Source organism: Molossus molossus, unplaced genomic scaffold, assembly GCF_014108415.1.
Source record: "Molossus molossus isolate mMolMol1 unplaced genomic scaffold, mMolMol1.p scaffold_m16_p_12, whole genome shotgun sequence".
Lineage (NCBI taxonomy): Eukaryota > Metazoa > Chordata > Mammalia > Chiroptera > Molossidae > Molossus > Molossus molossus.
In genome coordinates this window covers 88,825,930-88,850,500 of record NW_023425347.1, presented here as the reverse complement: position 1 = coordinate 88,850,500, position 24,571 = coordinate 88,825,930, and the positions used below count along the sequence as shown (strand labels likewise).

The 24,571-nt window shown below is 46.7% G+C and overlaps 1 protein-coding gene across 1 annotated transcript; it reads left to right on the top strand.

Annotated features, from left to right (window-relative positions):
• Positions 1-18,268: 18,268 nt before the first annotated feature.
• Positions 18,269-23,893, top strand: LOC118626815 (elongation factor 1-alpha 2-like). Its single transcript, XM_036256826.1, is given in 5 exon segments — positions 18,269-18,301; positions 18,615-18,788; positions 18,887-19,032; positions 19,034-19,163; positions 23,705-23,893. Coding segments are annotated over 5 exon segments (672 nt in total).
• Positions 23,894-24,571: the final 678 nt, after the last annotated feature.

Genomic DNA, 24,571 nt, shown 5'->3' with positions numbered 1-24,571 from the left:
TCAGGCTGTGAGACGGAGCAACCATACTTCCAACATACATGCACTGAGCACCTCTCGTGTGCCAACTTTTGTGCTCAGGTCTGAAATTGCTAAAGGAGCAATAAAAATAAGATAATCTCTGGAGAGAAAGGCACAGTTAAAATATATACTATGTGCACACAATTGCTGGAAGCGTGAAAACATTGGTGAGGATGTGGGGACCTGGAGAGTCTCCTGCACTTTCAGAGGAAGTGTGTTAGCACAGCCTCGTGGAAGGCGTGTCCTTCTGCTCCGGAATCACCTTCCAGTCTAGGACTTGCCCGCAAGAGATTATCACCCAAAGGCAAAAAGACAGGGATGTTCACTGAACATTTTGTTTTTCATTATAGTAAAAAGTTGGAAACAGCAGTGTCCAACCACAGGAGGCTGGTAATGAACATTGTCATAGCTCCATACAACGGAGACTAAGGGGCCAGTGAACATGACACTGTGGAAAAACATTTAGTGAAACTTGAGAAGATATTTGTAATATATTATTATTATTTAATATTTGTTCTTTATTGATTTTTAGAGAGAGAGGAAGGGAGAGGGAGAGAGAGATAGAAACATCGATGAGAGAGAACATCAATTGGCTGCCTCCTACATGCCCTCCACTGGGATCAGGCCCACAACCTGGGCATGTGCCCTGACCGGGAATCAAACCAGCAAACTCTTGGTACACGGGTCAATGTTCAACCCCTGAGCCACACTGGCTGGGCTGTAGTATATTATTAAAAGTAAAAATAAAAATAAAAATTGCTGAACAAAATGGAAAGCATGATGTCCTTCTTATATTTACATACCTGGATGTGTTAGATCCAGGAAGATGTTTAGAAAGAGGGCACCTGCCCTGGCCGGTTTGGCTCAGTGGTTAGAGCGTCGGCCTGCGGATCGGAGAGTCCTGGGTTCGGTTCCCAGTAAGGGCACGTACCTGGGTTGCAGTTTGTCCCCACCTCGGTTGGGGTCGTGTGGGTGGCAACCAGTCGATGTGTCTCTCTCACATCGATGTTTCTCTCTCTCTCCCCCCATCTCTCCCTCCTGCTCTATCTGAGGATAAATGCAAAAATGTCCTCGGGTGAGGATAAAAAAAAAAAAAAAAAAGAAAGGGCACCAACGTGTTTAAAATGTGGCCGCGGCGGTGTCACCTGCTAGCTCCAGCGGTGGGTGTGCAAGTGTTAGTTGTGCTGCTCTCTCTTTTTTTTTTTTTTTTTGATGCGTGCCCTTGGCGGGAACCGATCCCGGGACTCTCTGGTCCTCAGGCCAACGCTCCAACCACTGAGCCAAACCGGCCAGGATGGTTGTGCTGCCCTTTTAACCTTTCTAAGTGAGAGAAAATCTTACAATTAAAAAGTTGAAAGAAAACGTGGTTATTTTGAGGTTGAGTGATTTGGGGACTTTCTTTTCTTCTTTATACTTTATATATTTCCTTTAATTTTCTCCGAGCATTTACTGCTTTTACAAAAATAATAAAGTGATTTCAAAATAAAATACAGCTCTAGCCCTGGCCAGTTTGGCTCAGCGGTTAGCGCGTAGGCCTGTGGACCAGAGAGTCTTGGGTTCAGTTCCTGCTAGGGGCACGTGCCTCAGTTGCAGTTTGTCCCCAGCCCTGGTTGGGGTCATGTGAGTGGCGACCACTTGATGTGTCTCTCTCACATCGATGTTTCTCTCTCTCTCCCTCCCTTTCTCCCTCCCGCTCTATCTGAGGATAAATGCAAAGGTGTCCTTGGGTGAGGATGAAAAGAATAAAAATAAATAAATAAAATAAAATACAGCTCTTCTCACACAAAATATTTAAATATATTTTTAAAAGACTAGTTATCCTGATAGTTTAAAAAAAAGTAAGACAACACAGATACCTGTGAATAGAGAATTGGGTAAATTAATTGTGGAAGTCACCTAAATACTGCACTACTGTTAAGAAAAAAGGTGTCATAGGAAAGATATGTCTAGTGCCCTGGTGGTGTGGCTCAGTTGGTTGGAGCGTTCTCTCTTACCCCTAAAAGCGGTGGCTGCAATTCCTGGTCAGGGCACGTACCCAGGCTGCAGGTTCAATTCTCGGTCGGGGCGCATACGGTAGGCAACCAATCGATGTTTCTCTCTCACAACATCAATATTTCTCTCTCTTTTCATCTTCTATAAAGTTAAATTTTTAATAAAGATATGTATTGTACTTTGATAAGTGAAAAAAATACAAACCATTTTTTGGAAAAAAAAAAAAAAGGAAAATAATATATAATGCCCGCCCATAGAAAAAACTGGAAATATCCACGCCAAAATATTAGCAGTAGTTTTCTTTGGGAAATGGAATTACAGGTGTTTTTCCCCTTCCTTTTGCTTATTTGTGTCATAAATAGCGTGTCCCGCAGAACTTTCTGCAGCGATGGAAATGTTCTCCAGCTGCACTGTCCAGTCCGGTGGCCACAAGCCACCAGTGGCTACTGAGCACTTTAAATGTGGCTAGTGAGACTGGGGGATTGATTTTCACATTTCATTTAATTTTAATTAATTTACATTTAAAAAGTCGCATGCAATAAATGGCTACTGCATTGGACAGCACAATTCTAAGTTGTTCGCAAAGAATACACATTGGCTTTGCAAAGAGGAAAAATAGAGCTTTTCCTTCTTTTTTTCTCGTTTGTTCGCTTGTCCTGTCCTGCTACCAGCAGAGCTCCTCTGAGACCTCAGTAAGAGCCAGTGAGTGTGAAGGCTTTGCAAACTGTAAAGTGCTGGAGCGCATTGGAGATCTTGCTCCCTCGCCTATGTCATCAGTTTGGCTAAAACAAACTCTTAGAAAAAAACAAAACGGTTAAATGCTATACTCTGTAAATGCTGCGGTATGTGATTCTTCTTCCTTTTGGCTCGGTCCTTTTTCCTCCTCCCATCCGAGCTCTGAGATAGAGCCCTGACTAGAGGAAGCATCTCTGGGTGGTTTCTGGAAGCAGGGGCTGGCCCGGGGGCTGGCCCCTGCAGCTAAGGAGGCATTCATTCGCTCTTGCATTCATTCAGCCGCCAATGTGAGCCCTTCCCTCCTGAACAGGCACTGCACCAGCCACGGGGCCAGTGGGGCGACAGAGTGTGTGTGATGTCTGCCCGAGTGGAGCTCAGTGTCCAGGCTTGGGAGGTATGGAGTGGAAAGTCACAGGGCTTGGACACAGAAGGCTTGCGTTTGAGCTCCAGCTCAGGGTCCTCTGGGCACACCACATAATCTTCCTAATCCTCTATTTTCTCTTCTGTAAAACTGAGAAAACAGCGGCACTGCCCTGCCGACCCCACAGGGTTGATCAGGGTTGGGAAAGTGAACTGCAAAGTCTTTAACCATGAACATGCTCTTCTGGGAATAACAGGGTAGTAGTGATAGCCAGCTCCAATGCCCCCCGCAGATATTATTAATATTTTATCATAACACATCATAGTTTCTTTAAGCATAGTTAAAATACCGACCTTAGAAGGACCAGAAAGAAGTTATTACTCATCCATGAGACATTTGTGGATCCCTTACTATGTTCCAGGCCAAGGTAGGGTATGGGGTCTATCTGGAAATACAGACATGGATGACAGCCCTTCTCTTGGGGACCTGGCAAGGGAGCAGAGGGGACACATAAGGAAATAGCCAAACTTCATTCAGCCATCCCACTGGTATATGCCAGGCCACTGTGGACACAACGGAATGACAACCTCTGCTCTCAGGAAGCTTTCAAAGGCAGTGGGTGAAGCAGATAGTCATCAAATAGCCACTCTAATATATAATTACAAAGGGTTAAGAGGAGAAAGCACAGAATGCTATGAAAACATATCATAGGGGAACTTGACTTAGTGGTAATGGGAGGCTCAGAGATGATGTCCCTGAAGAGATCAGGATCTGAAGGAGTCTAATAAGAGGAGAGGGAGAGGGGAAAGAGGGTCCTGGTGGAAGAAACAGGGGCGGGAAGTCCTGGGGTGAGAGGGGGGCGATCACTCCTGAGGCTAGTGTGGCTGCGACCCAGTGGCTGGAAGGGATGAGTCCATTACGTGGCTGGGGGGTGGCAGAGCTGCAGGGTCTGGTGGGCCATGCTTGAGAGCCGATGAAGGGTTGCCAGGAAGGGGCGGTGAGAGCATGGCTCATTCTGGAAGAACACTGACAGGGCAGAGGGGAAGCAGGGTGGACACAAGGGTGGCTGGGGTAAGGGAGGTAGCAGTGAAGATGCAGAGAAGGGGAGAGATATGGGAGATAAATGACTTGGTGTTGGATTTGCCCCGGGGAGGCAGGGGGAGGTGGCAAAAGGGGTCATACGTGATCAGCTCTGGGAATGAGGGAAGGAATGTGTCATTAAAGCTGACTCAGGAGGCCAGGAGCAGGCCTCCCAGATGGAGCAGGGTCTGCCCTGGGCTGTGGAATGGGTTGCAGCACTCCTGGTGGACAGAAAGGGGAATGACAGTCTCACAGCCTTTCCCTAAGGAGCAAAACTTCTGTGTACTTGGAGAGCCCACAGTGAAATGAAACTAACAATTGTTGAGTACCGGCCATATGTCAGGTCTATTCCAAATGTTTTATTTCATCAGCTCATGTGATCCCCACAACAACCCTACGAGGTCGGTGCTATTATCACAAATGAGGAAACTGAGGCTCAAAGGGGTGCTGCTGCAGGGATATGAACTACAGCCAGGCCAACCCCAGACCTGCCTTTTAGCCATGGTGTCATAGTGCTCTTGTGATTCGGGGTGACTAGGGCCTGGAAGGGTTGGAGAAGGGAGAGGGATGAGGCCGTAGCTGGGGAGATGGGCTAGTACCAAATACTGCAGGGCTGTTGTGTCAGGATAGGGGATCTGGACTTCATTTTAGCATGTTCTTAGGGTGAGGATGATGAGATTGGATGTGCTTTTCTGAGAAGTCACTCTGGGACCAGATGTGGGGGGACTAGAGCGAGGAGACTGAGGCAGGGCATGGGGGAGTGCAGGAAAGAGACCACTGCCATCGCAGAGGTCAGGAGTGTGAGGCTGGAGCAGCAGGGCTCCAGACAGGGTCAGACTCCAGACAGACAGTTCAGATAGTCAACAGGGTGGTTGGCAGGCAGGACGGGAGGGGTGAGCAGTCACACTTGGGTAACAGGATGATGCTGTTTTATTTCATTCATGCATAGAACAAATTTTTATTGAGCATCTACTAAGTGCCAGGTCCTGGGCGCAGTGCTGAGAACACAGGGAAGTATGTTGGAATTGCTAGTCTGAAAAAGCCAAAAAGGGAGGTGGGAAATGCTGAAGGGAGGGTGGGGGAGAGAATGATGCATTTGGCTGGGGATGTACTGAGTTAGAGGGCCAGGGGATAGCCAAGTGGCAGTGTCCAGGGGGTATTGGGTAAAGGGTCTGGAATCTGGATAGAGGTCAAATTTAAGACACGGGCTTTTAAAAATCAAGTGTTGAGCACAACTTGGGCTCCAGACAGAAAAGCATTGAATAGTACACTCAAAATGAGTAAATTTTTATGATATATAAATTATATTTCAATAAGGTTTAAAATACAATTAGGAAAAAACCCAACAGGTCCCAAGCTTTCTAGAAAGTCATGAAACAGGGAGGGGAACACTATTCCAGACAGAGGGGAGAAGGCAGGAATGGAAGCCTGGTGACATGTGTGGACGTGGGTAACATGGGTGGCTCAATTTGGGCAGCTTGCGAGGGATTGGAAGATGTTGCCTTGCTCAGGCCAGTTGTTCTAGTCACATTACTGACCACTGACCCCTGCAGGTGTTGAGGAGACTGCATCCTAGATCAAATCAATCCTGCCTAACTCCAGAAAGGGAGGTGCCATCCTCATTTTACAGATGGGAAAACTGAAGTTCAAAGAGGTTAAGCAAGTTACCCAAAGTTACGTTGCCTTTTTAAAGGGGTAGAAATCAGTCCAGTTGAGTCAGTTGGCTACAAAATTTGGGCTCTTAATTAACACTCAATGAGTTTTGCCACATATAACAAATGTCCCCATCCAAGCACAGGCAGGCAGCGATGCGTTGGGACCTGTGGCCCACTGTAGGGAGACCTGGGGTTGAGATACTGGTGCTACAATAGTGCCATCTGCTGGCCAAGATGTGGCTCTCAGCTGGTGATGGAAAGATGAGCTCAGCCCCAGGGATCTGTGCTCAACCAGAAGGGCTGGAACCAAACCCCAGCTCCCAGCTCTAACTTTATGAAGCAGCTGTGGCAACTCTTCAAAAAAACCCTTATTAGTTTTTTTTTAAATGGCATTAAAGATAAGCAGTATAACGGTATAAGTTGGTAAACTATGGAAATATTTCTCTTCTAGTTAATAAACAGCAGCTGTCCCAAACCCTATGAGTGAGTGGCCCAGCACCCTGGCAACCTCAGCCCAACCCAGAGACCCCCCCCCCACTTTTGTAAATAATTCTAGATAGGATACCCCTGTAATTATATTTCCTTTGGGTAAATACCTAGAATTGAGTTACTGAGTCAAAAGGATAGACATTGTACGGCTTTAGATTCCAAAATGCCCTGCAGAGAAAGTGGACGTTGATTGAAGCTCCCACCCACAAAATATGAGAGTGTCTGTTTCCCCACATCTTCCCTAATAATGGTTTTAATAGTTTTTCTATTGTTTGAAAACCTGGAAGATAAAAAAATTGTATGTTGTTTTCATTCATTGGTATGTCTGATTTCGAGAAATAGTCTTTTTTGGTTTATTGGCCTGTTCATGTATTGTCAGGGCCTCTTCTTATTGATTTGGAAGGAAACTTTGCATATTAAGATGATGGAACTGCAAAGCGAACCTTGCTTCCAGCCCTGATTTGGGTATTGCCTCTTCCTCTCCGTCCCGCCCCTAACCTCCTCCAGGGAGTTAGTAGAGGAACAATTTTTAATCAATCCAGGAAGGCTTTTTGTAGGAGAAACCTTGAGAAGATGGAAAACAAGAGATAATGAGAGATTCCAAGTGTTTTTCATTTTGGAGGGTTTTCCTCTCCAATCCACCCTTCCCAGCTTCAGCTGTGGAAAGGTCGCAGTGTTCTCGTGTAGCCAGAATAACTGAGTCACGCCTCATGGCAGGGCGTGATCTTTCTGGCTTGCTACACTCTGGGTCAAGTGGGTCCCCACCCAGGAAATCTCCTCACTCTAGTGCTGGGCTGACATAGGTATGACCCAGCTTACAGCCATCTCGCCAAACCCTGATTTGCATTGTCTCTGCTGCTCACCAGCTGTGTGCCCTTGACAAGTCCCTCAACTTCTCTGTTCCCTCATCTCTGAGATAGGGAAATCATTGCCCCCCCCACACACACACCGGGGTTGTTGTGAAGATTAATCAAGGTAACGTGTACAAGGTCCTGGGCACAGTGTCTGGCAACGGGTAGGTGCTCAAGAAACGTCAAATTAATAATTTGATGGCTGTTTTTCTTTCAGTTTGTTCTTGTTGCATTGTGTGTGTGTCCTTGTTTGGTTTTGTTTTCTAACTGAAAACTTATTTGACTTTCAGAATAATAGTAGACCAAACCTCAGCTCCTCAACCTGTGTGGGTCAGGAACCTCTGGTGACCAGGAACACAAGTTAACTGAAGCTTCATAGCAAAGAAGGAAGTGGGGCCCAGCTGGTGTGGCTCAGTGGTTGAGCATTGATCCATGCATCAGGAAGTCGCCAGTTCGATTCCCGGTCAGGGCACATGCTCAGGCCGTGGGCCCGATTCCCAGTGTGGGGCATGCAGGAGGCGGCCAATCAATGTTCTCTCTCATTGATGTTTCTATTTCTCGCCCTCTCCCTTTCTCTCTCTCAAAAAATCAATACAGGAAAAAAATATTAGAAAAGAAAAGAAGGAAGTCGGGAGAATTCATTACAAAGACTCAGGGTGTCTCACAGGCTCCAGGAGCTTGAAATGCGATTCTTTTCTCTGTTTTGCCCTGTAGGTCTGCTCTGTTCTCTCTCTCTCTCTCTCTCTCCCTCCCTCCCTCCCTCCCTCTAGACTGGCTTTCTCCACCAGGACCACTACCAACAATTCCTGATTCTCCCAGTCATAGTCCCAGTCACATGCAGAGACTCACTAACATGGACCCTAAGTCCCCAAACCAGGTTCCTGTGAGAGAGACTGTGATGGCCCAGACGCGGCCAGGTTCAATCGGATGGCATCCCTTAAATATCCTGTAAGTCACTGCTGGAGGGTCAATGAGCGAGTCGAAGCTCCTCTGGAGGCAGGAAAGCCGGGACACTGAGGAGCTGGCGTGCTCTGAGACCTGGGGTGGGGGTGACCAGAAATGGAGTTCAGGGCTCACAGAACTGACGCCAAGGGCCAGAGCGTGACCCTACCTCCTCTAATCTCTGCCCACATTTTGTAAAGAAGAAATAAAGTCCAGAGGTACGTGGTGTGTCCAAGCCAGTCAGTGACAGAGCTGGAACCGGAACTCAGGTCTCCTGGCACCAGGGCTCAGCCTCACGTTTTCAGAAGCCAGACCTGATTTCACCAAGAGCAATGTTGTCTAGTAGAACTGTCGATGGCAATGTTCTATTTTTTTTTTTTTAAGAGCGGGAGGGAAAGAGGGAGGAAGAGAGAGAGAAATATAGATGTGAGAGACACACATCGAGTGGCTGCCACCCGCACGACCCCAATCGGGGCCTGGGACAAACTGCAACCAAGGTACATGCCCTTAGCGGGAACCGAACCCAGGTCTCTCTGGACCGCAGGCCGACGCTCTAACCGCTGAGCCAAACCGGCCAGGGCCACATGTGGCTCTTAAGCACCTGCAATGTAGTTATTGTGGCTGAGGAACTGAATATTAGATTTGAGTTAATTTACATTTAAATAGCCACAGGTGGCTAGTGGCTACCGTGTTAGACCAGGCAGCCCTAGAGCGGGAAACCTTTGGTTCCTTAGAAAAGGAGTAGACACCAGTCAGATGGGTATATAATTTATTAGGATGATCACTTAGTAAGTTATATAATATCTACTCCTTGGGGTGTACACCTGAAACTATATTGTATGTCAACTATAATTGAAAAAATAAAAAGTGATTTAAAAAAGAGTAGACATCAAAAGATAAACACAGACAATTCATGTAATAATATATAGAGAAAACTATTACAGTTAAGTCCTCACTTAACATTATCAATATCTTCTGTAACTTTAAGTAAAATGATGTCCAACAAAACCAATTTTACCAGAGGCTAATTGGTATAAACAGAGTTAAGTTCTTATGGCATCTCATCAACCTTATAATGAAATGATGTATTCAGGGACCTGCTGTACTTTGTAAAAGCGTTTGGTACTTGCTGGCAATTATGGAAATATAAAACAAAATTGCTTTCAGCTCTCCCCTTTTTGCCTGTTAAATTGATGAAAATAACTAGCAGATGTAAATTGTACCATTAATCTCCCAACAACCTTATGAAATAGATCCTTTGGAGTGTTCTCAGAATGCCTGGGCAAATCATGTCTGCATCCTTTATGATCTGTATGTTCTTTAATAAATAACTTTTCTTTGCCTCAGTTTCCTTATCTGTTAAAATTGGATTAACAATACCTCGTATGTGGTAGGAGCTGAATACAGGCAGAACTTCTTAATTGTACTTCACAGAGGTTGTGTTTTTTACAAGTTGAAGGCAAGACCCTCCACCAGCGGAAAGGTCATTTTATTGGGTGGTCTGGAACTGAATCTGCAATACCTCTGAGGTCCACCCGTATATGTGAGCTGGGACTATTTTCTCTATTTTAAATGAGGCTCAGAGAGGGCAACTAACTTGTTCCAAATTGCCCAGCTATTAAGAGTTGGAGCCAGGATTTATACTCAGGTCTCTGGCTCCAAAGCCTTCTTCCAAGCTTCATGGCTCAGGGTCCCCTAGCATCCTCCCCTCCACCCCTGCCTCTAGAATCCTGGTGACTCTGTGAGATCTCTAGGCTCTGGGTTGTTCCTCACTCTCTCCTGAGCACCCCTCCATACATTGGGAACTGCTTGGCTACATGTGGGGGGGCTGCTGAGGGACCTGCTGGGGTCCCAGCACTTCTGCGGCTGACCTGTGGCAGCAGGCCCCTCGGAAGGAGAGCGGGAGAGCAAGGTCAGGCAGGTGAAAATGTACAGGAGGCGGAGGAAGAGGGAGCAAGGAAGCTGAGAACGAAGATGGGATAGAGAAGAGAAATTGGGTAGGGAGAGGAAGGACTGGGAGCAAAGCCAGGAATGAAAAGGGGGAGCAAATGAGGGGGAGAATGAGAAGAGCTCAGGAGAGAACAGACACCTACTGAACGCTCCCTCGGAGCTCCCCATGCTGAGCACTGTCCACTCATCTCTTCGTCCTCACCAGGCAACAGGTAGGGCTGAGGGAGCGAAATGAGTCAGGTGGCTTGTCCGAGGTCCCCCAGCTGGACAGTGACACAGCGACAGCCTGAGCCTGGGTCTCAGTTCCCATGAACCCCTGCACCAGAGGGAAGGCGGTGCCGCACGCCTGAAACTTAGTCCTTTGGACTAAGCAACCTTGAAAATATTCTCTAAGGATAAGCACAGAAAGGCTTGGAGAACTACGCAAACTAATACAAAATAATATTGAATTAGAGTGTAACTGAAAAAAATTTTAAACATTAAAAAAATTAAAAGAAAGAAAATTATACATGAAATGTTTCAGGGAGCTAAAGGTCTATCTTTTGGTAAAGACACGCATGATAAAACTGGATTTGTATATTAGAAGGAGAAGAGGGGAGGTGGGGAAGCCGACCAGAGAGGAAGATGGAAAGGGGGGAAGGGCAGGGGGAGGGGACGGGAGGGGAAGTGTAGGGGAGAGGAAAGCACCTAAGGGTGGTCCTGTCCACCATTCCCCAGGGGTGCCAGGGCCCTCGGTGCTGGTGGCGGCTGTGAGTCCATCACCTCAGTCGTCTTGTGCTCGCTCCACGACCTTGACCTTGTTCTTTCTTTCTGCCAGCAGGCTTCTTGGTGAACCTCATCGACCTTGCCCCAGATGAGGCCTCTCCTTGCCTCCCTGTCCTCCCTCCTGTCCTCATTTCCCACCTGGGTGAAGGCTGGGCTCTGCTGGAAAAGAAAAGGTCAGAGGTAGAAAACCCAGAGGACCAAAACGTGGTCCACAGGTCAAATTCTGTGTTCAGAAGGTCTGGATTGGGTCTGAATAACAATGACATTTGAAACACCTTTAAGAACCAGGTCTGAGGACACTGGGGGAAGTGGCCAGCCGTGTGTGTGTGTGTGTGTGTGTGTGTGTGTGTGTGTGTGGTCTTGACCTTCGAGCCTGCCTCTCACCCTGTGCTCCAGGCTGCAGTTACAAGACTTGTCTCCCCTTCTCAGGAATCACTGTCTTGCATGGCTGGTGGACCGACGTCAGAAAACCATTATTTCATGTATCTTGGGCAGGTTTTTTCATTGTTTCAGGTACGAGAGTATATCTAGTGACTCCATCTCTGCCAGAAACAGAAGTGACTTTTCTTTCTTTTTTGTTTTATCCTCACTAGAGGACATTTTTCCATTTTTTATTCAGACAGAGCGGGAGGGAGAGAAAGGAAGAGAGAGAGAGAAACATCGATGTGAAAGGGACACATTGAGTGCCTGCCACCCACACAACCCAACCAGGACCGGGGACAAACTGCAACCGAGGTACATGCTCTTAGCAGGAACCGAACCTGGGTCTCTCTGGACCTCAGACCAATGCTCTAACCGCTGAACCAAAACAGCCAGGGCTGTTCATGCCTTTTCAATGGACCAGTTTAAAGTTTGTTTTCAGGCTCTACTAAAGAGAAGGGTTCTTGGACTAAGCAGTCCTGAAAATATTCTCTAAGGATAACCACAGAAAGGCTTAGAGAACTACACAATTTAATCAAAACTAGACATCTTTTTTGTATTAGGAGTCAGAGACCTGAGTTCCCTCCTGTTCGAGATGGTTTTCAGGGGAATTCAGCTGGTCCTTGGTCTCCCACCTGTGAGGATGCTGACATCTTTCCTCTCTCCTTCCACCAGCTCAGGAGGTGTTCCTGTCTCCACCCTTCGAAGTAGGTAGCTACACCAACCTCCCCGCCCAGAGGCACAGGAACATGACAGAACCTTGGCATCCCAGCCTGGAAAGGGGAGAATCTTGGCACTGGATACATTGGCAGATGGCGAAGAGGCCTCCCATAGCCACTTCTATCCCCTCCCCCAGTTTTAAACTTTTATTTTGAAATAATTATAAACTCAAAGGAAAGTGAAAACATAGTACATCGAGACTCATGTATCCGTCACCCAGCTTCCCACTATGGTGACATCATACGTATAGCTGTAGTACAATAACCAAACCGAGAAATCAACATTGCTCTTGGTGGGCTACTATTAACCAGGCTAAAGATCTTATTTTCACCATTTAAAAAAGTTGCATTCATTTGTGTGTAGTATAGGTTCACGTAACCACCACCACAGTCAACATACAGGGCAGTCCCATCACTACAAAAGCACTACCTCATGCTACCTCTTTGTATTTGCAAACAGTCCCATCCTAGCCCGCTGCCGCACCCCTGTCCCTGTTCCCCTGGCAACCACTGATCTATTCTCCATCTCTGTTAGTTTTGTTCTTTTGAGAATGCTCAGTAAATGGAATCACACAGTATGTAATCTCTCGGGATTGACTTTTTCCACTAAGCATTAGGCTCTGGAGGTCCAGGTTAGTGTATCTATCAGTAATTCAGTAGTTCAGTCCTTGGTATTGCTGAGTCATACTCCAGTCATGGACATACCAGCGTTTGCTCAACCATTCACCCACTGCAAGACATTTGGGTTGCTGCCAGTATTTTGCCATTACAAATAAACCATCTGTGCGAATATCTGCGCAAACTTACGTTTTTGTATGAACTTAAGTCTTATTGGGGTAAATGCTTAAGAATGTAGTTACTGGGTTATACAAGTGCATGTTTAATTTTATGAGAAACTGGCAAACTATTTTCCAGAGTCACTATCATTTTTATATTCCCACATATATTTTATAATCAGAAAAAATGGATTTTTTTTTTATCCTCACCCGAGGACATTTTTCCACTTTTTGTTCAGATAGAGTGGGAGGGAGAGAGAGAGAGACATCGACGTGAAAGGGACACATTGAGTGGCTGCCACCCGCACGACCCAACCAGGGCCGGGGACAAACTGCAACCGAGGTACGTGCCCTTAGCGGGAACTGAACCCAGGTCTCTCCAGAGCACAGGCCAATGCTCTAACCGCTGAGCCAAACCGGCCTGGGCAAAATGGATTTTTTTTAAAGAAAGAAAAACTGTTTCTTTTTTGTTTTTAATCCTCACCCAAGGACCTTATTTTTTGGCATTTATCTTCAGATAGAGCAGGAGGGAGAGAGGGAGAAAGAGAGAGAGAGAAACATTGCTGTGAGAGAGACACATCGACTGGTTGCCACCCACACGGCCCCAATCGGGGCCAGGGACAAACTGCAATCAAGGTACGTGCCCTTAGTGGGAACCAAACCCGGGACTCTGGTCCACAGGCTGACACTCTAACTGCTGAGCCAAACTGGCCAGGGCCAAACCCAAACTTTAGTGTTCAGGGAGGAAAAGACAGACTTGTGGAGATCTGTGGAAGCTTGACTTGCTTCCCTGTTTTGTACTCTCTTCATTTCTAGATGCAAGGATGATGGAAGACGCTTTAGTGTCATTCTGGATAGCACTTGCCTCCAATTGTACCAGCATTCACTAAAGACCTACTATGCACCAGGCCTTTTGCTGGGCCCTGGGGGCACAGAGGTAATTGGGCCGTGGTCCTTGCCCTGGAAGAGCCCACCGTGGAATCTCCAAGGATTGGTTTTGCTCAGAGCTAGGAGCAGTTTTAGCTGGAAGCCGAAGCCTTAGGCTCACAGTGTCCAAAGTGGAATTTAAAGAGTCAGCAAGCCAGTGGGAAAAGCCCTTTGGGAGAAGGGAAGGGAGAAAAAAAAGGGAAGTAGTTGGTGATAATGCTTTAAAAGAGGAACCCAAGCCCTGGCAGGTTTGGCTCAGCGGTTAGAGCGTCGGCCGGTGGACCAGAGAGTCCTGGGTTCAGTTCCTGCAAGGGACACATAGCAAAAAAAGAGGGGAGAAACCCAAAATAGCAAATTGTTTGCTATGGTCCAAATGTTTGTTTTCCCCCAAAAGTTCATATGTTGAAATCTGAATGCCCAATGGTGTTAGGAGGTGATTAGGTCATGAGGGCCCTCATGAATGGTAGTACGCCCTGATGAAAGAGGTCTCAGAGAGCTCCCCGGCCCCTTCCACCGTGGAAGGATACAATGAGAAGCCAGTCACCTGGAAGAAGGCCCTCACCCCGACCATGCCGGCACCCTAACCTCAGTTTTCCAGCCTCCAGAACTGTGAGAAATAAATTCCTGTTGTTTATAAGCTACCTAGCCTGTGGTACGTTGTTACAGCAACCCAAACCAAGACGTTGTCAATGGTGCAATTTCTAGGACTGTGACAGGCTGGTGCAGAGAAGGACTTTCAGGGGCCATCAAGTCATTACAAAGGTCATCTTGGCAAAAAGCCCAGTCCAGTGTTCTTAGTGTAGGAGACATTGCTCCAACCAGCTGAGCCACCCCAGCCAGGGCCCAGTCCAGTGTTTTAAAAAAAACTCAGATATTAGAAAAATGTCTTGAAAGGTAAAATGAAATTTCTGACTCCCTGGGGTGATGGATCAGCAAATAATAAGCATCCTTAAAAACATTTATTAGGCACTTATGACCTATTTCTACAGGCCAATGCCATACAACTCACCTGATTTTCACAATGACCCTCTGAGGACAGCCATCACCGTCTTTCTCTCACTGCTGAGATAAAGAGGCTAGAGGTCAAGTGACCTGTCCAAGGTCACACTGCCAGGAAGTGACAGAAGTGGGGGCGTGGGGCCTGGTCTTTAGATCTCAAAACCATTTTCCTTCTGATACCCTCAGAAACACGAGCTGAAAGGTCAGGAATGGGCGAGAAACACAACCATCCCCAGGGCCTCACTTTACCTTTTAGGAACTTGTGGGAGTTACCACCAAAAAATTCTGTTAATACACCAAGATGCAAAATAATCAGTGAAAAACAAGGCTTAGAAGAAGGTGAAATTAGCTACATGATCCAACCACGCACTCACCAGATCATTTCTCTACCACTACCTGTGTCATTAGGGGGAAAACCGGAATTGGTCAGTATGATTAGCAAAGAGTTACAGCCCCAGAGCTGTTATGTCCCAAGTGCCCTGGTTGTAAAAACATTTATATCTGTGGTTAGAGCGCCCCCATGTGTTTTGACGCTGTCTTAGGTCTCTTCAAGGACCTATTACCAGCATCATCAGGATTTACAATGGGGGGGGGGGGGGGAGTGCAACACTTCTTTGAATCAAGGCAACTCTGAGAGGTAGATGGAAACCCAAGCTCAGGGACCTACTGAAGGAGAATGGCATACCCAGGATTCTGACCCAATTAGAGTTGCTGGCCTCAGGGCCCTGTTCTTTTTTTTTTATAAATATTTTTTCTTTATTGATTTTTAGAGAGAGAGGGAGGGAGAGAGAGATAGAAACATCCATGAGAGAGAACATTGATTGGCCACCTCCTGTATGCCCCCCACGGGGATTAGGCCCACAACCTGGGCATGTGCCCTGACCGGGAATTGAACCAGTGACCTCTTGGTGCAGGGGTCGACGCTCAGCCAGTGAGCCACCTTCCCCTGCATCAAACTGGGCACAGAGCCTGGTCCTCAGGAACTCATGTGTGGATTGTTCTGGAACCCTAGAGTATGCCAGCATTGTGCTGGCCTCAGACTCCAGTCCAATATCTCTGACCCTCAACCCTAGGGCAGATATACCCGCTCCACTTCTCCTACTCCAATCCTCCCCCCCAGGTTCTACCCTGAATATCATTCAGCAACTCAGCTCTGGCGGCTGGGACCACGGACATGAACGGCGCTGGGCTGGAGACACGTCCCTCCCTCCCTTCATTTCTTCAGACATGAATTCACTGAGAGGCCGAGCTGGGCTCTGGAGAAGATTCTGGGGTCAGACAACTTTCCAATCCTACTTCTGCCACTTTCCCACCAGCAGTCCTGCTCCCGAGCCTCAGTTCCCTCAGGTTTTAGACAGAGTTAGTAGGAGCATGAAGGAGATGACGCACGCGGTGCTCTGGGCTCAGGGCCTGGAAGGTGGTAAGTGGTCATTCTGCAGTCACTCAACAACTCAAGGTTTGCCACTGGTCAGGCTCTGTGCTGGCTGCGAAGAAGGGGAGCAATCTATCTGGCCCAGCATGACCCAGGCAGGAGGTAGAAAGCTAGAGCTCCCACCTCCTCCCTCCTTCTCCCCCAATTCTTTTACACACACACACACACACACACACACACACACACACACGCACACACACACACACGCACCAGAGAGCCTAGGGACAGCGAGACCTGGGACTTCCTCCTGATCCCATGTTTCTGCTTTCCCTACCCACCCCAGGCCTGCCTTTGACCCTTGGGCCATGTCTTAGTGCCCAGCCTGGCCCTGGGGATGTGGGGAGGGGTTACCAAGCAGCTGGGTTTTTCCCACAAGGTCAATGGGAGGGGGAGCCTGGGAGGTAGGCTGCATTGGGATGGATGGAGAAAGAGCCCATGCAGAAGAACGAGAGGAGGTACCAGGGAGCTGGGTGGTGGGTAAATGTTGAAGAAGCATCTCAATTGACAAGACGCACTGGCCTGGAGAACCAGCTGCTGCGGAGGTATAAACAGGGAGCACTGGAAAGACACGGAAACACCGTAAGTCAGTGCCATTGGCTGTGTTGATTTCAGTTTTCTAATCTTGGCTTCCTGAGGTGCAGCCAGAATTGTGGGGGTGTTTGTGTGGCAGGGGCTGTAAAGGAAAGCTTTAGAACCTGCGAGAAGACTGATTGGTCCATAGCCAATGTGGTGGAAGCATAACCAAGAAAGCTATGGAAGAACAAATTATCTGATGTGGTGGTTCTCAAACTTTCTGGTCTTAGGAACCCTTCCCACTCTTAAAGGGTCCTCAAAGAGTTTTTGTTTACATAGATTACTTCTATATTTCTGATATCTAAAATTAAAACTGGGTTTTAAAATATTTAATTCATTTAGCCCTGGCCAGTTTGGCTCAGTGGTTAGAGTGTCAGCCCATGGACCAGAAAGACCCAGGTTTGGTTCCTGCTAAGGGCACGTACCTCGGTTACAGTTTGTCCCTGGCCCCGGTTGGGGTCGTGTGGGTGGCAACCAGTTGATGTGTCTCTCTCACATCGATATTTCTCTCTCTCTTTTTCTCCCTCTCTCCCTCCTGCTCTATCTGAAGATAAATGCAAAAATGTCCTCAGGTAAGGATAAAAACATTAAAAATAAAATATTTAATTTATTTAAAATAACTAACAAACCCCTTATATATTAACATAAGTATCACATGTTTGGTGTTCGGAAAATATTTTCCAAAACAAAAAAATCTTAGAAGGGTGACATAGTTTTACATTTGTGCAGATATCTTTCATTTCTGGCTTAGTAGCAGACAGCTGAATTCTCATCTCTGAATCTGGAAAACACCGTTGTACTATGTGAGACAGTGAGAGGGGAAAAGGCAAACAATGTCTTAACATTACTACAAAAGTCATTTTGACCTTGTAAACCCTGAAGGGTCCCAGGGACCACCAGGGGTCCCCAGACCACTCTTTGAGAACTGCTTATCTAATATATATTCTAAACCAGGATGGACTTTATAAAAGTTTCTGTAGTAGCAAAAGTCAGAACACCTGGGTTCTAGTCTTATCTGTTAATGACCTTATTAGTTTTCTTGAGGAAACCACCTGGCCTCTGGTCTATCCTGAGGGCCTAACACAGGGTTCTGTTTGGGGCTGAAATGAACAAATGCCCAGGATCTGAAAGAAGTTCAACTCACTCATGGTCCTGGGGTAATTATCAGTCATATCTACTATTTAACACAGGATAGTGGTTAAGAGCTTGAACTTTAGAGCTCCATGCCTTGGGTTCAAATTCTGGCTCTGCAGCATGGCCGGTGTAGCTCAGTGGTTGAGTGTCGACCCACACACCAAGAGGTCACCAGTTCAACTCCTGGTCAGGGCACATGTCCAGGTTGTGGGCTAAATCCCCAGTGGGGGACATGCGGGAGGGGCCAATCGATGTTCTCTCTCATGGATGCTTCTATCTCTCTCTCTTTCAAATCAATAAAGAAAACTAAAAAAAATTTTTAAATTCTGGCCCTGCAGCTTATTAGCTACGTGAACTTGAGCTAGCCAGTTAATTTCTCTGTTACTTTATTTGTAAAATGGAGATAATATAACTTCACTGAGTTGTTTTGAGGATTAAATGAGAAAATCCATGTTAAGTGCTTACGACAGCCCCAGCTACATGGTCAGCATTACTTACGCGTTTGCTGCTATTACTAACTTGGAGGCTTGCCAACCACGTGCCAGATTAACACTTTATCATGTGGCCTGAGTCACTGACTCAAAAATTGGTGTTAAGAACTTAATTGAGAACATAATTAAGAAAAACTCAATTATGTAAGTAATACATTCTATTTTTAAAATTCAAAGACATCTCTATACATTGCCTTGTTATAGTTCCTCTGACTCTCAACTTATTTGGAAACCTTCTTCTTGGTCGATGGGCAGCTTTGTAAACAGGAGTGACCCTGGGGTTTTTCCTCCCACTCTTGGCCCAGGTGGGCAAAGGCTCCTTCAAGTACACCCGGGTGCTGGACAAGCCGAAGGCAGAGCGGGAACGTGGCATCACCATTGACATCTCTCCCTGGAAGTTCCCAACTAAGAACTATTGCATCATCCATGCCCCTGGTCACCTCGACTTCATCAAGAGCATGATCATGGGTACCTCGCAGGTACCACCAGGGTGCCCTTGGCCCTGCTATGGGGATGAGCAGTGGGTATCCCAGCCCAGATCTGAGCTGGGCCTTCCTTTCTCGGTCCCCTGGGTCATGTGGACTGTGCTGTGCTGATTGTGGCAAGTGGTGCAGATGAGTTGGAGGCTGGTGTTTCCGAGAATGGGCATACCCGTGAGCATGTACTGCTGGCCTACACGCTGGGCATGAAGCAGCTCATTGTGGCGGTCAACAAGACCACCCTCCAGTTGTGTGTTCTTTGAGGAGATCATCAAGGAGGTGAAGGCCTATATCAAGATCGGCTGCAACTCTGAGGCTGTAGCCTTTATGCCCATCTCTGACTGGCATGGGGACATGATAGAACTCAGCACCAAGGTGAGGGCTAACAGGGCCAGGGCCAGTTAACTAGGACTTATCTATTCAAATCTTTGAGCTTCTCCTAGTACTTAATCCCCAGGATTTATAGCATGCTTATGGGCCAGTCACTGTTAATGACCCCCACCCCCATAGAAAACATGATTTGATCCCCATTTCACAGATGAACACACAGAGGCAACTCAAGACTACACAACCAGTAAACATACAGCTACATTGTCTAATGTGACAACCAGTATGTGGCTTTTTAAATTATTTAAATTAAATAAAATTAAATAATTTGTATTTCTTAGTTGTATTAGTTACATTTCAAGGGCCCACCAACCAACCATATGCGGCTACCTTATCAGACAGTGTGGTTTAGAATATTTCCATCATGGTAGAAAGTTCTATTGGGCAATGCTGGCAAAGTCTAGAATTCTAGCTTTGCTTAAAACTGTCCTCCCTCTCAAGATGGCTTAGGCAATGCGGAGGCAATATAAACATGTCTAAGATATAGTCACTGTGCTCACAGATCCCACAACATAGTAGGGTTTAACATTCCTACATGAATATCTCCCTACTAAGGAAGCCTAGCTCTGTCATCAGACCTGGGTTCAAACCCCAGCTCCAGCCCTGGCCGGTTTGGCTCAGCGGTTAGAGCGTTGGCCTGCGGTCCTGAGAGACCCGGGTTCGGTTCCCGCTAAGGGCACGTACCTCGGTTGCAGTTTGTCCCCGGCCCTTGTCGGTTGTGCGGGTGGCAGCCACTCAATGTGTCCCTTTCACATCGATGTTTCTCTCTCTCTCTCTCTGTTCCTCTCTCTCCCTCCCGCTCTACCTGAACAAAAAATGGAAAAATGTCCTCGGGTGAGGATTAAAAAAATAAAATAAAATAAAATAAATAAATAAATAAATAAACCCCAGCTCCAGCCTTTGCCCACAGTAAAGGGGTAAATGAGGTATTAACACTCTGGGGCTTAGGACTCGCTCCATGGGGTTGCAAGAATAACATGAGAGACTCCACATGAACATCTATCCATGCATACAACTGGTGCTCAAATGCTAACTGCTGTCACATCACATTTGTCTAAAGCCCACCTTTTCTATAGCTGACTTGAGGATTCTTAGCCTTTTCCCTTGCAGGTACTTAGCTATTGTTTTTCTGGTTATAAAAGTAATGTCTTACATTTTTACAGTGTGCATTTCATGTAGATATAAAGCTTTAACTGCAATCTAAGGCTTATAGATAACCCGATTTTCATGCAGTTCTTTCTAGGTTGTCCCTGCAGAACTCAAACTGTATAAAATATTCTATAACACTTTTTACTTTTTAAATATTCCTTGCCATTTAAATATGTTGAATAGTTAATGGGTGTTTTGCATTGCATCTCACAGAGGTACAGTAGTTTGTTTAGCCATATTTATTGTGAAATGAAAGTGGTGATTAATGATTTGAGAAATTATATGCCAGACACCAGACTAAACACTTCACATATACACAACACCATGAAGAAGGCCTTTTATTCTCATGTAAATTGAGAAAACTGGGACACATTGTAGATAAGTAATAGCCCAAGGTTACCTGCTTCTAAGAATGTTGTTTTTAATTTTATAAGCTTCTTGATAAAGAAATCTTTGCATGTCTCCTCAATAATTTAATTAGAATAAGTTCCTAATGAAACAGAGGGTAGACATTATTTTGGAATCTTCTGACACGTAATGCCCAGTTGTCCTTGAGAAACATTAGAACTGCCATTGACAGTGTTCACTGGGATGGTATTTGAACATTTGCACGCTGGGCACTGTCCTTGGTGCTGAGGGTTCTGCAGTAACTGAGGTGCAACTCTGCCCGTGGCACTTAGTCTTGTTGGGGGAGCAGGCGAAATATAGTGGATGACAGGTGCTAAGAAAAAACTAACGAAAGGTGAAGGGGCATGATATGAGAGAGTTACTTTATATTGAGTCAAGAGGGACTCTTCTATGATGACATTAGAGCAGAAAACTGAAGCTTTGATGTCCATTTCCCCAGCCCTATTTATTATCACATATTTCAGTGAGTAAGAAAAAGGGATCTTATTCTTATGTCCTTTTGAGAATTTATTAAGCACCTACTATGTTCTAGATGCTAAAAAGAAAGCATTCAGTCAGTGGTCTAGATAGATTTAAGGTTTAGGCTGAGCTCTCAAGAAATACCTGTAACATTGGAGCCCTCGGTTTCCCCATCTTTAAGAGGGGGATAATGCTGACCTCATAGGCTTATGCAGGTCTCTGAGTTTGCATAGAGCCAATGAGTTGCCAAGTTCATCAAACTAATGGAAAAAACTCATCCTCGCTGATGAGGCTGGTGTTGAGTGGGGAACTGGCCTCATTAGCAGCTTTTGGCTTAGGCCTTGGGCAGCCTACTTCTGACTCTCAATTATACCCTCTGTAAAAAGAGAAAATACTCTCTCTCTCTTTTTCTTTCTTACAAGTTTTAATTAATTCATATAAAAATGCTTATTACATTTTCCCAAGATCTCTTATCTTCCACCCACCCTCTCCTTCCTTCTGAGAGTTGAGTACTAATAGAAGTGATAACTTTCTTCTTTGGGCCACCAATTTTTGTGTCCAAGAGACAAGATGTGTTCTTCTTGTTGTTGTTGTTATGTGCCCCTAGCTGCTAGGGCCTAGTGGAAACCAAACCCGGGACTCTGGTCTGCAGGCCGACGCTCCAACAGCTGAGCCAAACCGGCCAGGGCCAGATGTGTTCTGTGTGGTTTCTGTTGTGCATAGCTCTGCTTCTCGCCCATGGAAGAAGGTTTCCTTGACTGGAGCCCTCTTCCCCATCCACCAAAGCCTTCCCTGGTCCACTTCCCAACCCTTTCACCCATGGCAGTCACCGCGTCCTCCCTCCTCTGAGAGTCTCACCGGGACTGAGTGGCCCATCACTGCGAACCTGCTGTGCATGATCCCAGGACCACTCTCCCAGGTTTTGCCTTTATTTATTTATTTATTTATTTATTTATATTTTTTATTTTTTGTGTGGTATGTGCCCCTAGCAGGAACCGAACCCGGGACTCTCTGGTCCACAAGTCGATGCTCAACCGCCGAGCCAAACTGGCCAGGGCGGTTTTGCCTTTAATTTATAGTTCTGAGGAAGAGGTTGGTGTTTCCCTTGGCATTGATGGGACACTGAGGTTTCAACGCTTAGAGATTTGCACAAGAATCTATGGCTAACCCTGGCTGGTTTGGCTCAGTGGTTAGAGAGTCGGCCTGCGGTCCAGAGAGACCCGGGTTTGGTTCCCGCTAAGGGCATGTGCCTCGGTTGCGGTTTGTCCCCGGCCCTGGTTGGGTCGTGTGGGTGGTGGCCACTCGATGTGTCCTTTTCGCATCGATGTTTCTCTCTCTCTCTCCCTCTCTTTTCCTCCCACTCTGAGCAAAAAAAATGGACAGGTGTCCTTGGGTGAAGATAAAAAATAAAATAAAATAAAATAAAGAATCTATGGCTAGAAAGGAGAATCTCCATCGGGATTCTGATAGTCCACCAGACCTAAGGCCCAGGTGCTGACCAGTCCTGCTGCTTTGATGGTTTGACCACTCACTTAGCCCTTAACTTCAACCACCTTGGTTCTTTCTGTACCTCTTCTGTCCTGTATTTCCAGTTAACTGATACGGCGTCTTTCAGGACAAAGATGATGTCTCTGATGTGCTTTGGCTGGGGTTTTTAGAGAAGTAAGTACAATGTCTGCTTAAAAGGCATGCATATGATGCCCTGTCATACTAAAAGCCTTCTCCCTGCAAGGTCTTACACTCCATGATGCTGCCCTTGTTTACATGTCGGCCGCCATGGGAAAGTCTTCAGTGGCCGCTATAGCACAGTCTATAGGGAACTTGTGATGGAGAGTCTAGTCTGCAGGAGGCACGAGTACTAGAGTATTTGAGTCTTGTTTTTCTTCTTACTCCTGATGCTTACTTAACTTTGCTGTATGTCAACAAGTCCAGAGAGGGGAAGGGGCCTCAGTTTCCCCGTTTGTGTAATGAGCAGATGGAATGTGATCTAAGAGCTATTCAGGTTCTCAGAATCTGTGCTTCCTCAACTTGGCTCAAGGCCTGTGAAATTTACAGTAATTCCCACCATTTAGTGGGTACATAGTACACGTCCGCACTGTGCTTGGTGGATTGCGTGTGGTCCTTTGCCTGTGGGCCTGTACGTGGGCCTACAAGGTGGGCGATGAAACCCCTGTTTCACAGATGAGAAAGCCAAGGCTCCAAATGCTACAGAAACACACAAGGTCCCATGTTAGGTGCAGGCTGGTGCCCAGAACAAACCCTCTCGGGGCTGAGTGAGGTCACATTTGGTGGCTGTTCCACACGCCCTGGTTCAGAGGCTGCAAGGTCATCAGAAAGGAAGGGAATGTGGTGGGTATGATGCTGCTGGAAGAATTTGGATTCTATCCCACCCCCTGTTCACCTCAGCAGGGCGTGCACAAGGCTGGGGGTGAGTACATGCCCTATGGGCTACTTGGGGTTGGGGGCTCACTGGGGACTGGCTTCTGACAGCCCTGGTTGCTCTGTCCCTCCAGGCCTCAGTGCCCCTGGGCCAGGGGGAAACGGGCTTCCCCATGGCAGGCATGGTGGTGACCTTTGCCCCCTGCAACATCACCACAGAGTTCAAGTGTGAGGAGATGCACCACTGGGCCTTAACTGAGGCCCTGCCCGGTGATAACGTGGACTTCAGCATGAAGAATGTGTCAGTGAAGGACATCAGGTGAGGCAACGTGGCAGTGGACAGCAAGAATGACCCACTCTCAGAGGTGGGGAGCTTCATCTCACAGACCCACCTAAGGGCATCCTCTTGAGGAGGCCACCCTGTCCTGTGCGCAGTATGGGTCCCTAGGTCATTCAGGAAGTGGTCTCGAGCACGTGCCGGGCTCTTGACAGCAGAGTAGGTAGAGTTACACAGTCTGGGTTAGAATCCTGACTGCAGCTTATTTGCTGTTGGCTCTTGAACAAAACAGTACACTTTGCCCACCTTGTTAGTTTCCACAACACGCTCTCAAAGCCTTAAAGCGGTAGTTCTCAAACCAGGTGGATTAGACTCGCCTGGGCAGTGTTTCAAAAACAGATTCCTAGACCTCTCCCCAGTGGTTCTGATTCCGTAGGTCTGGGTGGAAATTTGGAATGTTTGAAGCTCTCAGGTGATTCCCTGGCTCAGAGTTAGAACACGAGGCTCTGTCTTTTTTTTTTTAATTGTCACCTGAGGACATTTTTCCTTTTTTTTTTTTTTGTTCAGGTAGAGTGGGTGGGAGAAAGAGGAACAGAGAGAGAGAGAGAAACATCGATGTGAAAGGAACACATTGAGTGGCTGCCACCCGCACAACCGACCAGGGCCGGGGACAAACTGCAACCGAGGTACGCGACCTTAGCGGGAACCGAACCCGGGTCTCTCA